Raw genomic sequence first — 16,261 nt, 5'->3', positions numbered from 1 at the left:
CCCCCCCCCCCCCGGCATCTCCCCAGCCCTGGCCAGCCCCACTCTCATGTGTTCTTGCTGCCCGCAGCACTGGGCCCTGCTGAGCGTGTCCCTGTTGAACTGCCTCCTGTCCACAGCCTGCAGTGTGGGCCTGGCCCTGGCCATCGCCCTCACCGTTCACAGCCGGGGCATGCACCTTGTCAGGGGCTGTGACAGCTCCGCACTGCCGGCTGATGCCCGGGCAGCCATCGCGACCAACGACTGTCCTTTCAACACCACACGCATCTATGTGAGTTTGCAGGGCCAGCACCCCTCCACCCCCTCCTGCTCTTCCTCTTTTTGTCTCTCTGCTTCCTCTCTTTTTTCCTATTCTTCCTTGCTCCCTCTCTCTTTTGCCCACTCTCTCCCTCTCCCACGCTCCTTGTTCTCACCCCCTGCTGCTTGCACAGCCCCCGCAGGCAGGCTGGCTGCCACTGACCCCACTCCCTGAGGGGGCCTCTGACCCTCTGCTCTGCAGGACACAGCCCTGGCGCTCTGGATCCCCTCCATGCTGCTGGCTGCTGCAGAAGCTGTGATGTCGGGCAGGTGCTGCTTGGTGGCCCTGATCTTCCGGGGCATTGGGCCCTGTGCACGCTATGGCAATGAGCAGGTATGTCCCCTCGGTCTGGATGGGTCTCCCTGTGCCCGGCACACCGTTGCTGCCTTTGTGCCATCTTGTGAAGGTGCTGGGTTCTGCTGGGCCCTCAGTCCCACACAAGCAGGCTGTGCAGCAATGGGACGGGGGGGATGCAGGGGGAAGGGGCGATGTCATGTCTGAACTTCTGGCCAGCATTGGTGACAGACTGGCACCCCTTCATCTTGGGGAGTTGCAGAGGAACCCCCTCCTCCTCATCCTTCCAATAGCTAAGCCTGGTCTGTCCTGACCACCCTGAGCAAGCGCCACATCCCCAACCTGGCCCAGCCCTTCACACATCCCTGGGACCCCTCCAGCTCTGCTTTCTCTCTAGATGGCCGGGCCAAGTGTGGTGAAGGCGGGGCCGCCACGTGAGATGCAGCAGCTCCTGGCCGAGACTTGTGCCTAGAGCTGGAGAGGTGAGTGCAGTGGGTGGGCTGTGCCTGGGGGATGGGATGGTGCAGACTCTGATGGCAAGTGGGACCCTGCCCACACCAGGCCCTGAAACGTCTCTTTCGAGCACAAATACTAGCCACAGGGGTCAGTGTGTGCCTGGCCCTGCAGTGCGGTCCCGCTCTCACCCGTTCTCTTTCACTCCAGGTGGTGCTGCCATCAGCCAGGGGACATTGTACCTGCACTGTGCTCCAGCCCCAGGGCAGGTGTGGGTCAGATGGGCTGCAGGGGGATGGGGTGCACCACCATCGTCCCCCCAGCCCCACCACCCGGCCTGGGACAAGCCCTGCAGGTTCCAGACTCTCCTGGGGTCACCAGGCAGCAGGTGCCATGGGCCCCAGCTGCTCTTCCCTTCTCCCCCCACAGCTGCAGGGCCCTTCCTGCCCCACCGAAGGCTCCGTGGGTGTTTTACACACCGGGGGGGGGAGGGGCAGGCAGAGCTGCTGGGGCAGCAGCTGGATCGGGGCTGGGTGCTGGTGCCCCTGCTGCAGGTTTTTTTCGCCGTGCCTGGGCAAGTGAAGGCAAGTGAAGAACCCCTTTGTTGTGAGCCCCTGATGTTTCCCTGGGTAAATAAACCTTTCATTTTTCACACTGGCTGCTGTAAGTGGCTCTCTAGGGTAGACTCTGGCCAGGAGCTGGGCCCAATGATGGACTGAGAGTGCAGCTGTTGTACAAGATAATTCCAGCCCCTTCCCCCAGCACAGGGATGTAGACAGACACATGGTCCTAGTGTGACAGTCACCCAGCAGGGCCAAGAGACACCTGCACAGGGGTAGGGCCCTGGGAGCTACGTGTGTTCCCAGACTCGGCATCCCTTGGCAAAGAGGAGCACAGCAGGCTTCAGGGACACGTTTATTGGGGGTGTTTAAGGACAGCTGAAAGCTGCCACGGTCCAGCTCACTGGAAAGAGAAGCTGGTGCTTGGGAGGCCCCCACACCACTGGCTGAGGAACTTGAGCACATCTTGGCATGCAGGGCTGTGGGACATCTGCGGAATGAGAGAGGCCGTGGCACTGGCGAGGGGATGGTGCCACCACCCCACACCCTGCCAGGGGCACCCTGGGGCAGAGGGAGCTGCACAGGCAGGGCTGGGTCTGCCCCGGCTCCGTGGAGGAGGGTAACCCCTGCCCAACAGCACTCAGGGAGGGGACACTAAACCTGCTCTGATTCAGTACATCTCCACCGCACAGGACATGTTATTGTTGGTGTGAGGAGTTGACACCCACAGCCCATCTCCCTGCCCCACAGGGAGCCAGGCTCACCTTGACAGCCATCAGGAACTTGTTCCACGTGTCCTTGTTGGCTTCTCGGCCTGGCCGCTTGAACTCTATCTTGTTCCTTAGCACAGGGTACCCTGGGCACACAGTGACAACCTCAGAAACAAGCTGAGACTCACAGCAGACCCCTACCTTGTGCCGTGGCAATGCCTGCTCCCGGGGGACAATGCTGCCTCTGGAAACCAGAGTGAGGAGTGGGGTGCCCGCAGTGGTGGGATCAAAGGAAAATAAAGGCCCATCCTTCTGGCCAGGGCACCCAACGATGTCAAACGAGAGCATCCCATGCCTGACCTTTGGAGCCAGAGCCCTGCTGCTGGTGGCCCATCCCTGCTCCCTCTTTCTCTCCCCAAGAAGTCCTGTGGCGCAAGCCCCACTCTCTGAAGTGTGTGGAGCCAGGGGGGGCAGTGCTTGCCAGAAGAGACAGATTTTGTAAAGCTGGGGCAAGGCAGGGACAGGCACCATGTGTGTCAGTGCTGCCCAGCCCTGGCAGCCTCCTGGGCAGTGCTGTGTGAGACTCAGCCATCACAGAATGGCGGAGGCTGGAAGGGGACTCTGGGGTCGATACGGTCCAACACCCCCTCCCCCCCAGCCCTGACTCAAGCAGGGCCACAGCCAGTTGCCCAGGACCACATCCAGATGGCTTTTGACTGTTTCCAAGTATGGAGATGCCACAACTGCCATGCAACCTTTTCCAGTGCTCAGTCAACCTCACAGTAAAAAACGTATTTTTCCTCCAGTAGAGGAGGAAAATAGCCAGAGTCTCCCTGCTCCTCTTTCGGCGCAGCCTGAATTCCCTCCCAGACCCTCCCTGTGCACGTTCCCCCTCCCCACATGGCACCGTGTGAGCTGACAGAGCTCACCTGTGAGCACACAGGGCAGGGAGTGCACCCCTGTGTTTGCTGCCACCAGCGACGCCTCGTAGGTGTCCCGCTCATCCTGGGGCAGCACCTGCTCCAGCCGCTGGTCCATGGACATGGTGAGCACCCAGTCGCGCACCTCCTCCCGCTTCTCCTCCTGCAGGGCAGAGGACAGGCCACCTCCTGGCACCGCATGTGTGTCACAGCCCAGCTGCTGCTCTGCAGCGTGAGGAGGGACACGGGAGGGCAGGAGGGCAGGACACATGTAAGCACACAGGATGTGCACACACATGTGCATGTGCACCTGTTTGGGGAGAGGCGTGGCTGCCTGTGTGCACAAGCACACATATGTATGGGGAGGGGAATATGAGGGAGTGCACATGTGTGTGCACTGGGGCTCCGTGTGGGGAGTGGGGATACAGGGCAGGGGCCAATGCTGAGCACATTTCCATCTCCTGCTGTCCCACCCTGTCCCCCTCCCTGGTCAGGGAGGGCCCCGAAGCAGCGTCACTGGAGCTGAAGAAGGCAGGTGACACTCACAGGCACGTGCTGCTGGGCTGGAAGCGGCACTTCAAAGGGAATGTCTGTGCCCTGGAAATCAGAGTGGTCCAGAGAATCCAGGTTCCCTTCTTCAATGGCCTGAGGAAGGAGAAGTGGTGGAGCACTAGGCAACCCCTCCTCGGAGCTGACAGCTCCATTGTGAGGATGGCATTACTGACACCCCCATCTATTAGTGCTGGGGTGACTGAGCCCTCCTGGGAGGTGGCATTTATGGCCTCTGCTGTGTCAAGAGAACATGTGCCCCTGAAACACTGAACTGCTCAAACCTGTCAGGTGGCCTCAAGGGAGGGAATGGGGGGCTTTTTTCCCAGCAGCTGCTGACAGCACTTGTAAGACTGGTACAGTACTGTCTGCCAGCTTCCTGGGCTTTGGTGTTATCTGGTGACCAAGGAAGGCATTGACTGGTATCAGGGGGCTCCTTGAGTCTTGTACCACAGTGGCTAAAGCTCTGGGCCATGCCCTCCACCTCTCAGGAAATTTTCCTTCCCTTGGAAGAACTCAGATGAGATCACTCGGGAAGCTATAACAACACTTGCAGCCGTGAGGACCACAGCCCTGGACTGCCAGGCCAGCTTGCTGTTTGCTGCAGCTTGTGTGCAGGGTGGCACTGGCACACGCATGGTGACATGGGCAGGGCCGCTCAGGTGCCCCGCATGGCAAGTCCCTCCACAGCGAGTGCTGCACACTGGTGATACCCAGCGGCGTGCAGGGTTCTCCATCAGCACCACACTGGAACCTCAGGAGTACCCCGGCCCACAGCCAGCAGTGGTTTTCCCCATGACAGCCCTCCCTCCAGCAGACCATACGCACATCTGAGAGGTCCAAGAAGCGGTTCAGGAAGATGAAGGCCATGTTCTCCCAGTTGACTGCCTAGAACAGAGAGAAACCACAGACCAGACAGCTTATCTGCAAAGCCACAACTGCCCTGCCTGAATGATGGCTGAAAAGCACGTGCTGTTTGTGCCCCAACATCCCACTTGCAGCACGGGTAATGGAGGAGAGCATGCATCCCAGCTCACCAGCCTGGGGGAGCGCTTCACGGGTAAGCACTGGCCACAGGCTCTCCTGCAGGATGGAGTCGGGCATTATTGCACAGCATCAGTGAATGTGCTGCTCTGCTCGCCATGTGTCACTGCCATGGGCAGGTAGAGCCTGTAGCCTCGGGAGCAAGGTGACACTGAAGTGACCCTGAGCAAGGCAGATCAGTTATGAGTCCTGAACTGACACGAACAGAGCCATGCAATATAACGTCTGCCCCTGAGTCTGCAGTTCATGTCCCCCTCACCAGTTCAGGTCTGCCCTCCCACACCTACTGCTATCCTGTAACAAAATGCTGAGGCTGGCAAGCTGTTTGAAGAAAGGCCACCAATGCCAGTGTCTGGCTATTGGCCCACCAGTGCAGCTCCGACGGAAGACAGCTCTTACCTTGGCAGCTATCCCAGCTTCATAGAAAGCCTTGTCTGCAGGCAGGAGCTCAGTGTGGCGCAGCAGGGAAATGGACAGCTTGGCAGCCACGGTGTCCTGCAAATACAGGGGACAGTAAAGCCACAACAATCAGCACAGAAAAATCAGGTCAGAAAGGATCTGATAAGCTTGTCCTGCCCCAGACTCACAGCAGCGACGCTGCACCATACTCCCAACGTGTAACAAACAAAGGTCAAAACCTTCATTCCTGACTGTGAGCGCCCTCACTGTGTGCATACACAGGAAGACTGTCCCCAGAAGATGGAGAAGATAAACCTTGCTCTTTTTTTTTTACTAGAAGCCACAGCCAAACTCCCACCATTTGAGTAATGGAACGGCTGAGGTGGGAAAGGATCTCTGGGGATTGCCTCTTCCATCCTCCCCACCCCATTCAAAGCAGAGTCAGCTACAGCAGGTTGTTCAGCAGCGTGTCTGAACATGTCAGGTTTGGACTACCTCAAAGGATGGAGACTCTCCACCCTCTCCATTAAACTTGTTCTGGTGTTCAGCCACAGTCATGGTAAATTTTTTCTTGGATTCCATCACATAAGAATTTTGGCGCAGGAGTGAAGAATTCAAGGGAGATGTCAGTTCTGTGCTTGCCAGATAGAGTCTCATCACACCAGAACTACAAAGGCCACCCCTCCTTCACAGTCCCAAATAGACTACCAACATCTCAACATTCCACAACTGTGTGGGCCTGTAGAGGTTTCCAAGACATCAGACTTGGCTCTTTCTGTCTGACATGTCTCTGGACCCTCAGCATCTACACACGCAGCCATGAGTAAGCCCCATAGGTCCAGTATCTGCCAAAGCTCTGTGTGATGGCAAGTGCCCAGGCCCTTGTGGGGGCTCCCAAAGCCCCCAAGAAGCTCAGCTCCCAAAGCCCTGCGCAATGTGAATCTGCTCTCAAGACCACATGTGAAGCCCAGCAGCTCTCATGGCCCAGGACAGCCAAAGAGGAAGCAATGCTTCTCCTGGGAAGACCAGATTTTTCTGTGATCCCTAAATTTCTGCTGATGCCTCTGCTCTCACAAGTCATGCTGAGCATATGGATCAGCTTCCCACTGGTTTACATCTCAGCCTCAGTGGCTGGGGGCAGGTCCCACTGTAAGGAGTCAGAGAAGACTATCTCCAGTTCCACCTGAGAGTGGCAGGCTCTGAGATCACTATAGTCCCATTCTCATGCATCCATGATGTGCAAGTGACCCATGGAGTAGAACAGCGAACTATGGATAGCCCTGAACCTGCATGTCTCCACAGGGTTCTACACTCTGGGAATGTGACCTGTGAAAGAAACGTCAAAAACCTTACCAGTTGTTTGACACCCTGAGCAGCAGAGCGGGTGGCATAGTAGTGAGAGATCAGCAGCATCGTTTCAAACTCCTCATGTGCTGGGGTGTTTGCCTCACTTGACTTCACTAAGTTTTCACACTGGAGAAAAGGAGAATAAATGAGAACTTGAGAGCACAGAGGCACTCCTCATCCACCTGAGTCCAGGGAAAAGCTGTGGGGAGAGAAAGGTCTGAAATATCTAGGTGCTTCTGGGGACTGGAGAAGGGCTGGGCCTTGGATGCCCTGGGCCCTACAGAGTGCTGAAGGGAGGAGCCTGTGGGAGAAGGGGCGAGCCAACAGTACTGCAACAAGACAGTGCTGGAGTGGGGATGGGTTTGGATGGACAAAGGAGGATTTGTGGATTTAGTTTCTGCTAGAGATGGGTATTTGTGAGACAGAAACAGTGAAGAGACAACCATGGGCTCTGGCTGGGGTAATCTGGGACAGGCAAGAAGGAGCAGAAAGCTCTAAGCATCTCTGGGGAGATGGGGAGGACACTAATTTTCCAGGGTCTGCAGTTCTGTGTGTTCTCCAAGTACAGAATTTGCCCCACCCAGGCTGTTGAATGTAGGTGTAGGATGAAAAGTGGGCATCTTATAAGAGGCTCCCATGTGGCAATGACACAGTGAGCTCTGCAAGTGCCAGCGTCCAGACCCACTTTCAGGATTTGGCCTTGAGTGCAGGGTCATCTTCCCTGACTTTTCTTGCCCAGCCACGTCCACTTGATAGGATCCTGTTGTTCTACTGTCCGCATTGTGGACGTTTCCTCATTTTCCCTCAGCTTGTGTTTTACAAATACTTCCCATATCTCCTGGCTAGAGACAGGTTCTTCTTTCTCCCCTGCTAGGAGCCAGCAGGCTGCTGGAGTCTGACAGGCAGCAGTAGCCATGGCCCACACTCACCAGATGGAAGAGAACCTCACGCAGTTCAGCCCAGCTGGAGTAGGCCTCAGCGCAATTCATGCCAGATGCATTCACCATCTCCACAAAGAGACGCTTGTAAATATTGAAATTCTGCAACAAAATGGAGAGAAATCTGCAGGGAGGCAGACGGGGAGTCAACAAAAGTCTGGAGCTCTCCTGCTGTCAAGCAAACCCCGAGGGAATGGCTGTTCTGCAGGCAGGCTCCTGAAGCAGACCTGCTGCTGGGGTAAGGGGGGCGGCAGGACATGGCAGGGAAACAGGGAAGAAGCTTCCTGCAGCCAGTGCTCTCAGAGAGGCAAATGTGGTTCTTTTTATTCTGGTCTTGGTAGTTAAGGTGTTCAAAACAAACACAACTACTCAGCTCCCCCTGCTCTTTCCCTGTGGAAGGAGGTTGCCTTCAGTTCTCCAGCTGAAGAGCCTCTGGAAGAATCTGCGGTAGGACTGACGGGCTTCGGACATATTGAACGCCTGGCAATCCCAGTTCTGGACTGGAAGCCGGGCTCACGTAGCAGATCATAGCATACCCTCGCAACTCACGCTGGGATGTCATGCTGTCTTCGTTACCTGTGGGTTGGCTGGTGCTCCATGGTGGACATACAGGCTCAGGGCTTTGTCCCAGCTTCCTTCCCGGATGAGATGGGTTGCATACAGAGCTACATACTTGTGTAAAACTTTGTAGTTCTGGAGAAGGCACACAGAATGAAATTCATGACCTAAGCACTTGTCACTCAGTAGGGACCGTTCCAGAAGCAGGGGCACACACCCATACACCTGAGTCCCAAAGGGCCAGACAAGCTACTCAGAGTCAGACTGCACCTGGACCCCACTGGACATCTCTAAGCCTGGCAAGCTGATGCTGTGCTGATCCTTCACACATGCAAATAAAGCTGTTTTTCAAAGGAATTTTGCCAAATTGCAAAACTTGCCAAAGAAATACTGCCAAATACCTAAAAAATGCAGTATCTCCACAATGTGGCACCATAGGTACCAACTGTAAACTGGCCCTTAATCTAATGAAAGAATGAATCAAAACACTTTGTGGGCTGAAGATGCTCGTCATTTGTAGGACTGGTCTAGTCCATTATTCAAATGCTGTCAGGTTTCCAGCACTGGAAAGTACTGCTCATGCACGTGTTACTCCATCAACACTTTGCTGAGGCCTTACAGAAATTCAACTGAGGAAACACTCATTTCAGACAGGCTTAAATATACTAATGAGATGAAGAAGATGGTGCAAAACGTGCAATGCTGTCAAAAAATGAGCAATGAAAACAAGCTTATTAATCACAGTGCCCCAACAATATGTCTAGAACTTGGACACTCAGATGTGGATGCTGGTGAAACACTTGGGGCAGGACAGTTTGGGATAAAGATTATGTCTGGTATGTGACCTGTTTTGATAATTATAACTTTTTTTCCTGTATAATCAATGTGGAACAGCTGTGTCAAAAGTAATGAAATTCTGCACTGGTCATGGAGCAAGGTTGCGCTCTCTTAGAGGCACAAACAGACTAACATCTTGGACTGAATGTAGTAGTGTTCTGCCTGGCTCACAATAAAACTGATTACCATTAAATTGAACATTAAGTTACTCTTTATGGAAGAAGATCAAGACTGGTGTCTCCTCACAATCAGAACATCAGCACAGAAGTCTCCAAGATAACAACTACAGCAAAGCCCTTTTGTATCACTGGAGAAGCCTGAGTCAAAAAGAAATTGTTTGCTGTGTAGAGCCCAAACTCGGGTTACTGGTTACTGCATTAGAAACATTAGAGTCATAAAAATGCAGCGCTTGTCCAAGTCACCAATGTTTGCCCAAGTGGCTGTGATGTCTCCACTAACCACAGGCTCCATTGCCAGGGCTGTACCACTGCTCTGGCTGAAGCAATACCTCACTTCAAAGAATCGGCACCTGCCCTTAGTTAGCTCCTTTATCAATAACTATTGAATCAATAAGCAATAACCAGTCAATAGCCATCGAATGCAAACAAACACTTTAAGTAGAACCTGGTAATCTAGAGCTTTCTCCTCCTGTTACTACACTGGAATAGCACTGTAAAAGTCTCATTTTGCTTTTCTCCACTTTTATTAGTCTGCCGAAGTAATTCTGTTAGTTTTTGGTCAGTAAAAATGAAAAAATGTCAAATTTGCTTTCATGACAAGGATGTCTCATTTCTACCGACACCAGGCCTCCAAAGAACGTGTAGAAAGACAGCTTCCTTTTACAAATCTCTCTGTTTCCATGGTACCAATTACTTCCAGCCCAAACAACTCAATTAGCTTTTCCCAATGCTCCATCAATCACAAAATTTAAATCCAATATGCTTCTGGGTTCTAATGCTTCCCTACTAGGCCTGATGGGGCGAGATGGAGGCAATGGAGAGGTGTTTTTTCAGCTGCTGCAGTGAGCCCCATGCTTTTCCCTTCCCACTCATTCCTGCTGGCCCTGCTTCAGCGAGCTGGGACCTGTGCCTGTCCCACGGGGGCTCTCACAGGCACTCACCTGCTTAGCTGCAACCTCCAGGCACTTCTCCCACTGCTCCTGCTCTGCGTACATATCCAAAGCAGCCATGACATCTATTCCCACCAGCTGGGGATGGAAACAACCATAAATTCACTGTGCAGACAGGGTTTTCTACCAGCATCAAGGCAGGCATCAGCCCACCCACTACACACAGTCCCTTCCCCTCCAAGGCACAGAAGCCCAGAGCCAGTGTGACCCCTCTGGTGCGATAAACTGTGACTCACAGGCACACACAGACTCCTCACCTTGGGGCATGCTCAGGCAAAAGCCCCGTGAGAAAGGCCCCAAGGATGGACACAGATCCTGACATCACTCCCTAGCCTGTGAGACACACCAAATACGTACCGAATCTACCTTTCCTTGGTTCTTTAAATACTCTTTGTAACGCTGGTCCACATACTCCTCTGACCTGCTGGGCAGAAATCATCTTAACAGGCAGGAAGACTAATAGTGTCTTGCATCAGTGCAGATGCTGGATTCAACTGTCTGCTTTGGGAAAAAGAGGACCTACAGCCGTGACATGGCTTTCTGGCCTACTGCTGGGTGCAGGGGTGGAAGGGGAAAGAAAGGGTCTAGACAGCTCTTTGCAACATAAGGTGAGGAGAGTGTGGGAACACAGGACTTTCAGAAGGAAGTGCATGTACAGGATTCTGACAAGGGAAGGGGAGATGGGGATGGGACTAAAGGGATAACAATTTCCATGTTATGTGTGGCAATAGAACTGTCAGGACGGTAAATGGCTTGGAAAGGGCAGCTGTGGAGAATGTGCCCTGTCAACCCTGGAAAGGCCACTGTGGGGAGAACCTAGGGAACCTGGGGGCAGAAGGACAGGACAAGGGATCATCTGAGCGGGAAGAGTAGAGTTTGAGAAGTTCAGGGCATACCTTGGGTCCAACTCCTTAGCGATGCGCTTGGCTTTGCTCCATTCCTCCCCTTCAATGAAGGCATCGATAGCTTCTTGGATGAGGTCCAAGTTGAGGTAGAGTTCAGCTGCCTGCAGGGCCAGAGACAGTCTCATGGGAGATGAAACCCCAAAGGCACCCTGCAGCCCAGATTGGAGCTGGTGCTGTTGGAAGGAACCTGTACACAGCAACAACAGAAAGTCTCTCCCCAAAAGATAACCCCCCTTCTCTGCTTCCTGCCTCCTCCAAGGCCTGGCTCTCTGATACTATTCCAGGACCTTATCTCTTCCCCTCCTTCTTCCTCCTTTAGGGCCCTGCGGTGGCTAACTCTGGATAGGGCCACCCACCCATCACCCCAGGATGTGACTTCGCCTCCTTCCCTTGGATAGAGCTCTCTCTTCCTATGTCACTGCTTCTTCAGTAGCCTGGGGGGAGGAGCCAGCCCTCACCGCACTGTATTTCTTCATGGCCACCAGCTGAGGAGCGACAGTCCGTGTCACCTCCATGCTCTGTGACTGACCCAAGAATTTAATGGCCAGCTCAGCAGCCTGTGAAGAGAAATTACCAGCAGCATGAGTGATGAGCTGTTCCAGAGAGGAAAGAGCTCAGTTTTAACTAAAATACCGAGTCAGGAGTGTTTGAACTATGGGGTAAGAGAAGTAATGACAGTCTGCTTCAGCAATTCAGAGAAGCAAAGCCCCGCTACTTTCACACATGGGAGAAGATCAGACAAGGACATAATCATTGAAGTTGGTACAAGGGCACAGGTAAAAACGAAAAGTAGGAACAAGAACACAACCCAAAGGCTGGTGGACATGGACCACGAAAAGAAGAAAGGGCATTCATCTAGCCAAGGTCTAAGTCATAAAGTCCAGCTCTTCCGTGCATGGAGATATGGGCACAACTACACCAGCATGCTGCTGGAAGTGGTGCCAGAGCAAGGATGTCAGTGCAATGCAGGGTAAGCACACAGCCTGTCGTGGCTCATAGATGGCTTATGGCCAATAGAATGGCTCATGAAGGCTTTCAGACCCTGCAGATTCGCTCTTGTGCCCCGTAATGACTGAGGCATCTCTGGGATGCACAGCAGGTTGTGGGAGAGCTCCTAGACAGCGGAGCAGACGAAGGGAATCATAGACCCTAACTGTACCTTCAGCAAGCACTTCTCCATCAGGATGCTGTTGCCGGGATCCCGCACCTTCAGATAGCAGTCCACTGCTCTGGCGTACTCCCCAGCCTGCTCCCACTCCCGTGCCTGCTCCAGCAGCCCTTCCACTCCTCTGCAGGGAGGAATGCAGGCTGTGAGCAGGACTGGGATGATGCCAGAGATCCTGTAGACATTGTGTAGGGCATGGGCAGGGAGGTGCACAGCAGAGGTAAGCCATGACCTCAGAGCATGTGACAGGGAATGCACACAGCCAGTGCTGAGGAGAGAGCTGATAAGGACCCTGGGGAAATGCACTGGTTGTACAGGAGACCTGGGAGATAAGTGGCAAGAAGACATCTGGGAGACCTTGGATGGCAAGAAGAAGCCTGGAGTCTCCCAGAGCAGGGAGGAAGCATGTTAGGAAACCCATGCAGGAAGAAGTCTGGGGTCAGGCTGCCTCTGTAAGGCATCAGCACAATGGCCTAGGGGAAGAGCTACCTGTATGTTCCCTGCAGCCAGACCACAACATTCCTTACCTGGTGCCCTTCTTGGCAGCCTCCCTACCACACTCCTCCTGTAACTCTTCTAGCCGACTAGGCACGTATTCCTTGCAGATCCGCAGGGCCTCGCTCCACATCCCAGCCTCCTGCACAAGCCCAATGGGGAGGAGAAATTTTCACCAGTTCAGCAGGATCCCCCACACTCCTGGCATCGCATAACACATCTAGACTCTTGTGCCATCTTGCCAGAAGACCCACTGGAAGAAACAACCACAGCAGCACCTTCCAATCCTTTTCTCCCCCAAAATGGCACCTATGTCTACCCATTCACCCAGCCTACCTCAGGGGAAAGTGTTTATCCATTCTAGCTACCTCTGTGGAATGGGCACTCATAGTCTCCAAATGCACCCACTCATGCTACCCCTGAGGACTACCAGAAGGACTGCCAGAAGGCTACTGCTGGCAGGATACTTCCTCCCAGAGCCATGAGAGAGATCAGCTATGTTGTGAAATCTCTACCGGTTCAGATTTTTTAAGTTCTATTAGGAACCATTTGAGTAAATGCTCTCTGTCTGCTAAGCTGACAGGGAGAGCTGGGAGATGGATTTCACTCCTCCTCCATCCAAACTATGTTCTTGTCCAGTGAGGAAGGCAACGGTGTTGCTACAGACTACACTCACCTTGTAGTACTTTATTGCCATCTCAGGTCTCTGTGCTCGCAGGAGGAAGGCCTCTGCTTTCTGGAACTCTCTCTGCTCAAAGGCAAAACGTGCCTGTCCCACAAGCACATCAGCCACACTGTCTGGGTCGTGAGCCTCAGCCACACGCTGCGCAGCATCCCAGTTCTGGTTGTGCACAAACCTGGGGAATCAACATGAGATGTAACGAAGAGGGATAGCAAGGAGCAGACTAGTGCTGGAGAAGCAACCAGGCTGGCATCATATGGGGAGAGGAGATGCAGCAGGCTGGGATGGGGAAGGATACATACATCAGCACTGCCTCCTTGGGTTTCCCAGCTTTAATAAATTCTGCTTCAGCCTCTTCAAATTTGCCCTAGGAGAGATGAAAGAATTTACGTGCATGCCTTCCTGCCCTGATACCATTGCATGACCTCCTCTACCGACCATGAGGCAGAGAAGATTTATGAAACAAAGATTTGTGTGGAAGCTTGGGGCTGTAATCATGGAGCCTTGTGGGTGAACAGTGACTGCAACCATAAAAGTCCCTCCTGCAGCAGCCCTTAAGGACAACTGTCCAATTACCTGAGTGACCAGGGAACTCCCACCTATTCCAGGGGGTAAAATTACCTCATCTTCTAGGAACATGGCATACTTTAAGTGAATCTCTGGCATCTTCTGCTTCATGGAGAGGCGGGCTAGTTCAAAAGCAAATTCAAAGATCCTGCAACAATAGAGAAAATAGGGTGAGAGCAGGACTATGTTCTGTGAGGTCATGCCTTCAAGAGCAAGACATGAAGTAGAGCACAAGACACCGTGAGAGGAGAGAGGGGAATACAGAGGGTCCCAAGTGAATGGTCACTGCCCACTCCTGCTCCTGACCAGAGAACAGGAGCTTTTAGAGCCCCCACTAAGGAAATTCAGTTCCTTCACACTCACTGTTAATGCCAGAGGCCCTTGGTTTAACCCCAACGGGAGGTCACAAGACTCCCCTGAGCCTGCCGTTGTGGAAGAGCTGGGGAGAGCAGCAGGGAATAGCAGTGCAGTGGGACAGCCAGGCAGGTGCAGTGGAGCCAAAACTCTTCTAGCAGGCAGCTATTCACAGTGACATGAGAAATACCTCCTCCCGTGTTCAGATGCTTTCACAAAGGCCCTGCTAAAGCTAAAGGGCAAATCCCTTTTACCTGTCCAGGTCTGACTTGGCATTTGAGAGACTAACAGGTGGACAGGATGTGCCAAGGAAGAGGAATGCCTATGCGAAGAACTACGGGTAGGATGGGAGGACATGCCATATCCTGGACCAGCAGCTATTGTGCATACAGTTATCTTGGGCCACCCCTTTTTTCTTAGGTCAGGGAGACGGGAGAGAAGCGGTAGCCTGATGGACCTGCTTACCCACTGTCTGCTGCATGGTCAATGGCCATCTCCAGAAGTCCGAATTTACTGAGGAGTTTCACAGCTGCCTCTCCACCCAGGCTCTTTGCCCACATGTAAGCCACGTGCTTATAGGAGTTTGCTCCCCCATGTGCCTTGGCCACCTATTCAAAGCAAAGAAAGCAGAAGAGCCCAATGCATCCATTTTGTCTTCCACAGGTCAGGACTCCCCTCCCACATGATGCCTGTTGTCATGAGGGAGCACGAAAACCAACTGTTCCCTCCTGAGGAACCCTTCTGTAGCCACCACTGGACTGGAGAGAGTGAGACAAAGGTTCATATGGCACAGCAGAGAAGTGGCTGCTGTCTCCTCAGCACAGGTCGCACTGCTGCTAGGTCAGCAGGAGTGACCCCCCCGGCACCCTGTGTCCCCACTAGACGGGAGCATTGCTTGGGGGGCTGCTACAGGGTAGCTGTGGGCAGAGGAACCCCTCTGAGGTACAAGGTGGTGCGGTGGTTAGGAGCAGAGCAGAGCCTGCAGGAAGGCAGTGTTGCACAGTGGCCAGGAGCCAAGCCCTGCTTTTGGGGTGCAATGCTGCAGAGCAGCAGGCACAGTGGCCTCCAGCGCTGTGCCACATGCTGAAGCTAGGCAGTGTGGTCCAAGTCTTCACATTTTGCAATGAACAGAGACAGAGCAGTTCCTACTAGGGTCCTGCAGTCAAAGCCTGACCCCTGAAGAGTGGGACAGCTGAGAAGTGATTCATACCCTGTAAGCTTCCTCCCACATGTCATTCACTCTGTACATGTTTACTGTGGCCTTCCAGTCCTTAGCTTCCAGGTAGTGGTACTCAGCCTCCTGCAAGCGTCCCTCTGCCTCTAGCTCCTGCAATTAGAAGCCATGGGTTAGTGACACTCTTGTCCCTGCTTGGCTTAGTTGATCCCCTCCCATGAGATGCACTCACCTTGCCCAGGTGCAGGTGGGTATCACTGAGTAAGTCCTTGTGATACTTGGCCACCAGGCGAACCATCTCATCATACATCTTACACTTCTTGTACATGGTGATGGCCAAATCAGGTTCATTCACAGTGATGTACAGCCTGGAAACACATTCAAACGGCTCAGCCAAGGACGCGACCAGTCCCTGCAGCCCCTCTGCATCCTGCCCAGGTGGAACCAGGTCCCAGGCACACTGTCAAAGGGCATGACTGGTGGGGTGGACTGCAAGGCTGAACACTGGTTAGATAGAGCCTCTCTGTGATGCCACCATCAGCTGCAGCAGGGCAAAGCTATTCCCTCCATCCTCACTTCTCAACCTGAGCTGTGACTGAGAGGGGGCCTCTGGGCTTCTGTGACCTGTTCTTATCTTGGCCTCCAACGTGAGGCTGTTAGTCCTGTTGGGATGGTAACATGACAATGTCAGCTCAACTCACTCATACAAGCCAGCAGAAGGATTAAACAAATGTGTTCTCACCATCTGTACCCTTTCATGTACCAGGCATCCTTGAGATCAGGCACCACAGCATCAGACACACGGCTGTGTTTGTCCATGTACCTACTAACCCTGTCATTATTAATCTAGAACTGACAACATTAGTAACCTGGATGGGAAACACCC

The 16,261-nt window shown here is 53.4% G+C and overlaps 2 protein-coding genes across 6 annotated transcripts in view; one reads left to right on the top strand and one right to left on the bottom strand.

The window, feature by feature from the left end:
- The window catches only part of KRTCAP3 (keratinocyte associated protein 3), a 2,372-nt gene extending 696 nt beyond the window's left edge, over positions 1–1,676 (top strand). Inside the window, exons 3-6 of the mRNA XM_014946358.1 lie at positions 68–268; positions 497–628; positions 987–1,071; positions 1,253–1,676. Of these exons, the coding sequence (XP_014801844.1) occupies positions 68–268; positions 497–628; positions 987–1,061 (408 nt within the window). The 3' untranslated portion in view covers positions 1,062–1,071; positions 1,253–1,676. The remainder of the gene's footprint in view (positions 1–67; positions 269–496; positions 629–986; positions 1,072–1,252) is intronic.
- A 268-nt stretch (positions 1,677–1,944) lies between these two features.
- Positions 1,945–16,261, bottom strand: part of IFT172 (intraflagellar transport 172) — a 38,886-nt gene continuing 24,569 nt past the window's right edge. For 2 of the 5 annotated variants that reach the window (XM_014946390.1, XM_014946392.1), the window contains 21 exons: positions 15,608–15,743; positions 15,412–15,528; positions 14,667–14,809; positions 13,902–13,995; positions 13,583–13,647; positions 13,275–13,455; positions 12,631–12,740; positions 12,098–12,227; positions 11,397–11,495; positions 10,930–11,039; positions 10,391–10,457; positions 10,025–10,111; positions 8,086–8,202; positions 7,501–7,611; positions 6,578–6,697; positions 5,225–5,320; positions 4,610–4,669; positions 3,779–3,877; positions 3,242–3,395; positions 2,367–2,458; positions 1,945–2,092 (listed from right to left, as the gene is read on the bottom strand). In XM_014946390.1, coding sequence (XP_014801876.1) covers positions 2,003–2,092; positions 2,367–2,458; positions 3,242–3,395; positions 3,779–3,877; positions 4,610–4,669; positions 5,225–5,320; positions 6,578–6,697; positions 7,501–7,611; positions 8,086–8,202; positions 10,025–10,111; positions 10,391–10,457; positions 10,930–11,039; positions 11,397–11,495; positions 12,098–12,227; positions 12,631–12,740; positions 13,275–13,455; positions 13,583–13,647; positions 13,902–13,995; positions 14,667–14,809; positions 15,412–15,528; positions 15,608–15,743 — 2,278 coding nt within the window. In that variant the 3' untranslated portion in view covers positions 1,945–2,002. The remainder of the gene's footprint in view (positions 2,093–2,366; positions 2,459–3,241; positions 3,396–3,778; positions 3,878–4,609; positions 4,670–5,224; positions 5,321–6,577; positions 6,698–7,500; positions 7,612–8,085; positions 8,203–10,024; positions 10,112–10,390; positions 10,458–10,929; positions 11,040–11,396; positions 11,496–12,097; positions 12,228–12,630; positions 12,741–13,274; positions 13,456–13,582; positions 13,648–13,901; positions 13,996–14,666; positions 14,810–15,411; positions 15,529–15,607; positions 15,744–16,261) is intronic. The other 3 variants (XM_014946391.1, XM_014946393.1, XM_014946394.1) reach the window with 3 other exon arrangements.

Source organism: Calidris pugnax, unplaced genomic scaffold, assembly GCF_001431845.1.
Source record: "Calidris pugnax isolate Ruff unplaced genomic scaffold, ASM143184v1 scaffold165, whole genome shotgun sequence".
In the NCBI taxonomy this organism is placed as follows: domain Eukaryota; kingdom Metazoa; phylum Chordata; class Aves; order Charadriiformes; family Scolopacidae; genus Calidris; species Calidris pugnax.
Note: the sequence above shows the minus strand (reverse complement) of the source record. Positions and strands in the feature narration are given on the sequence as shown.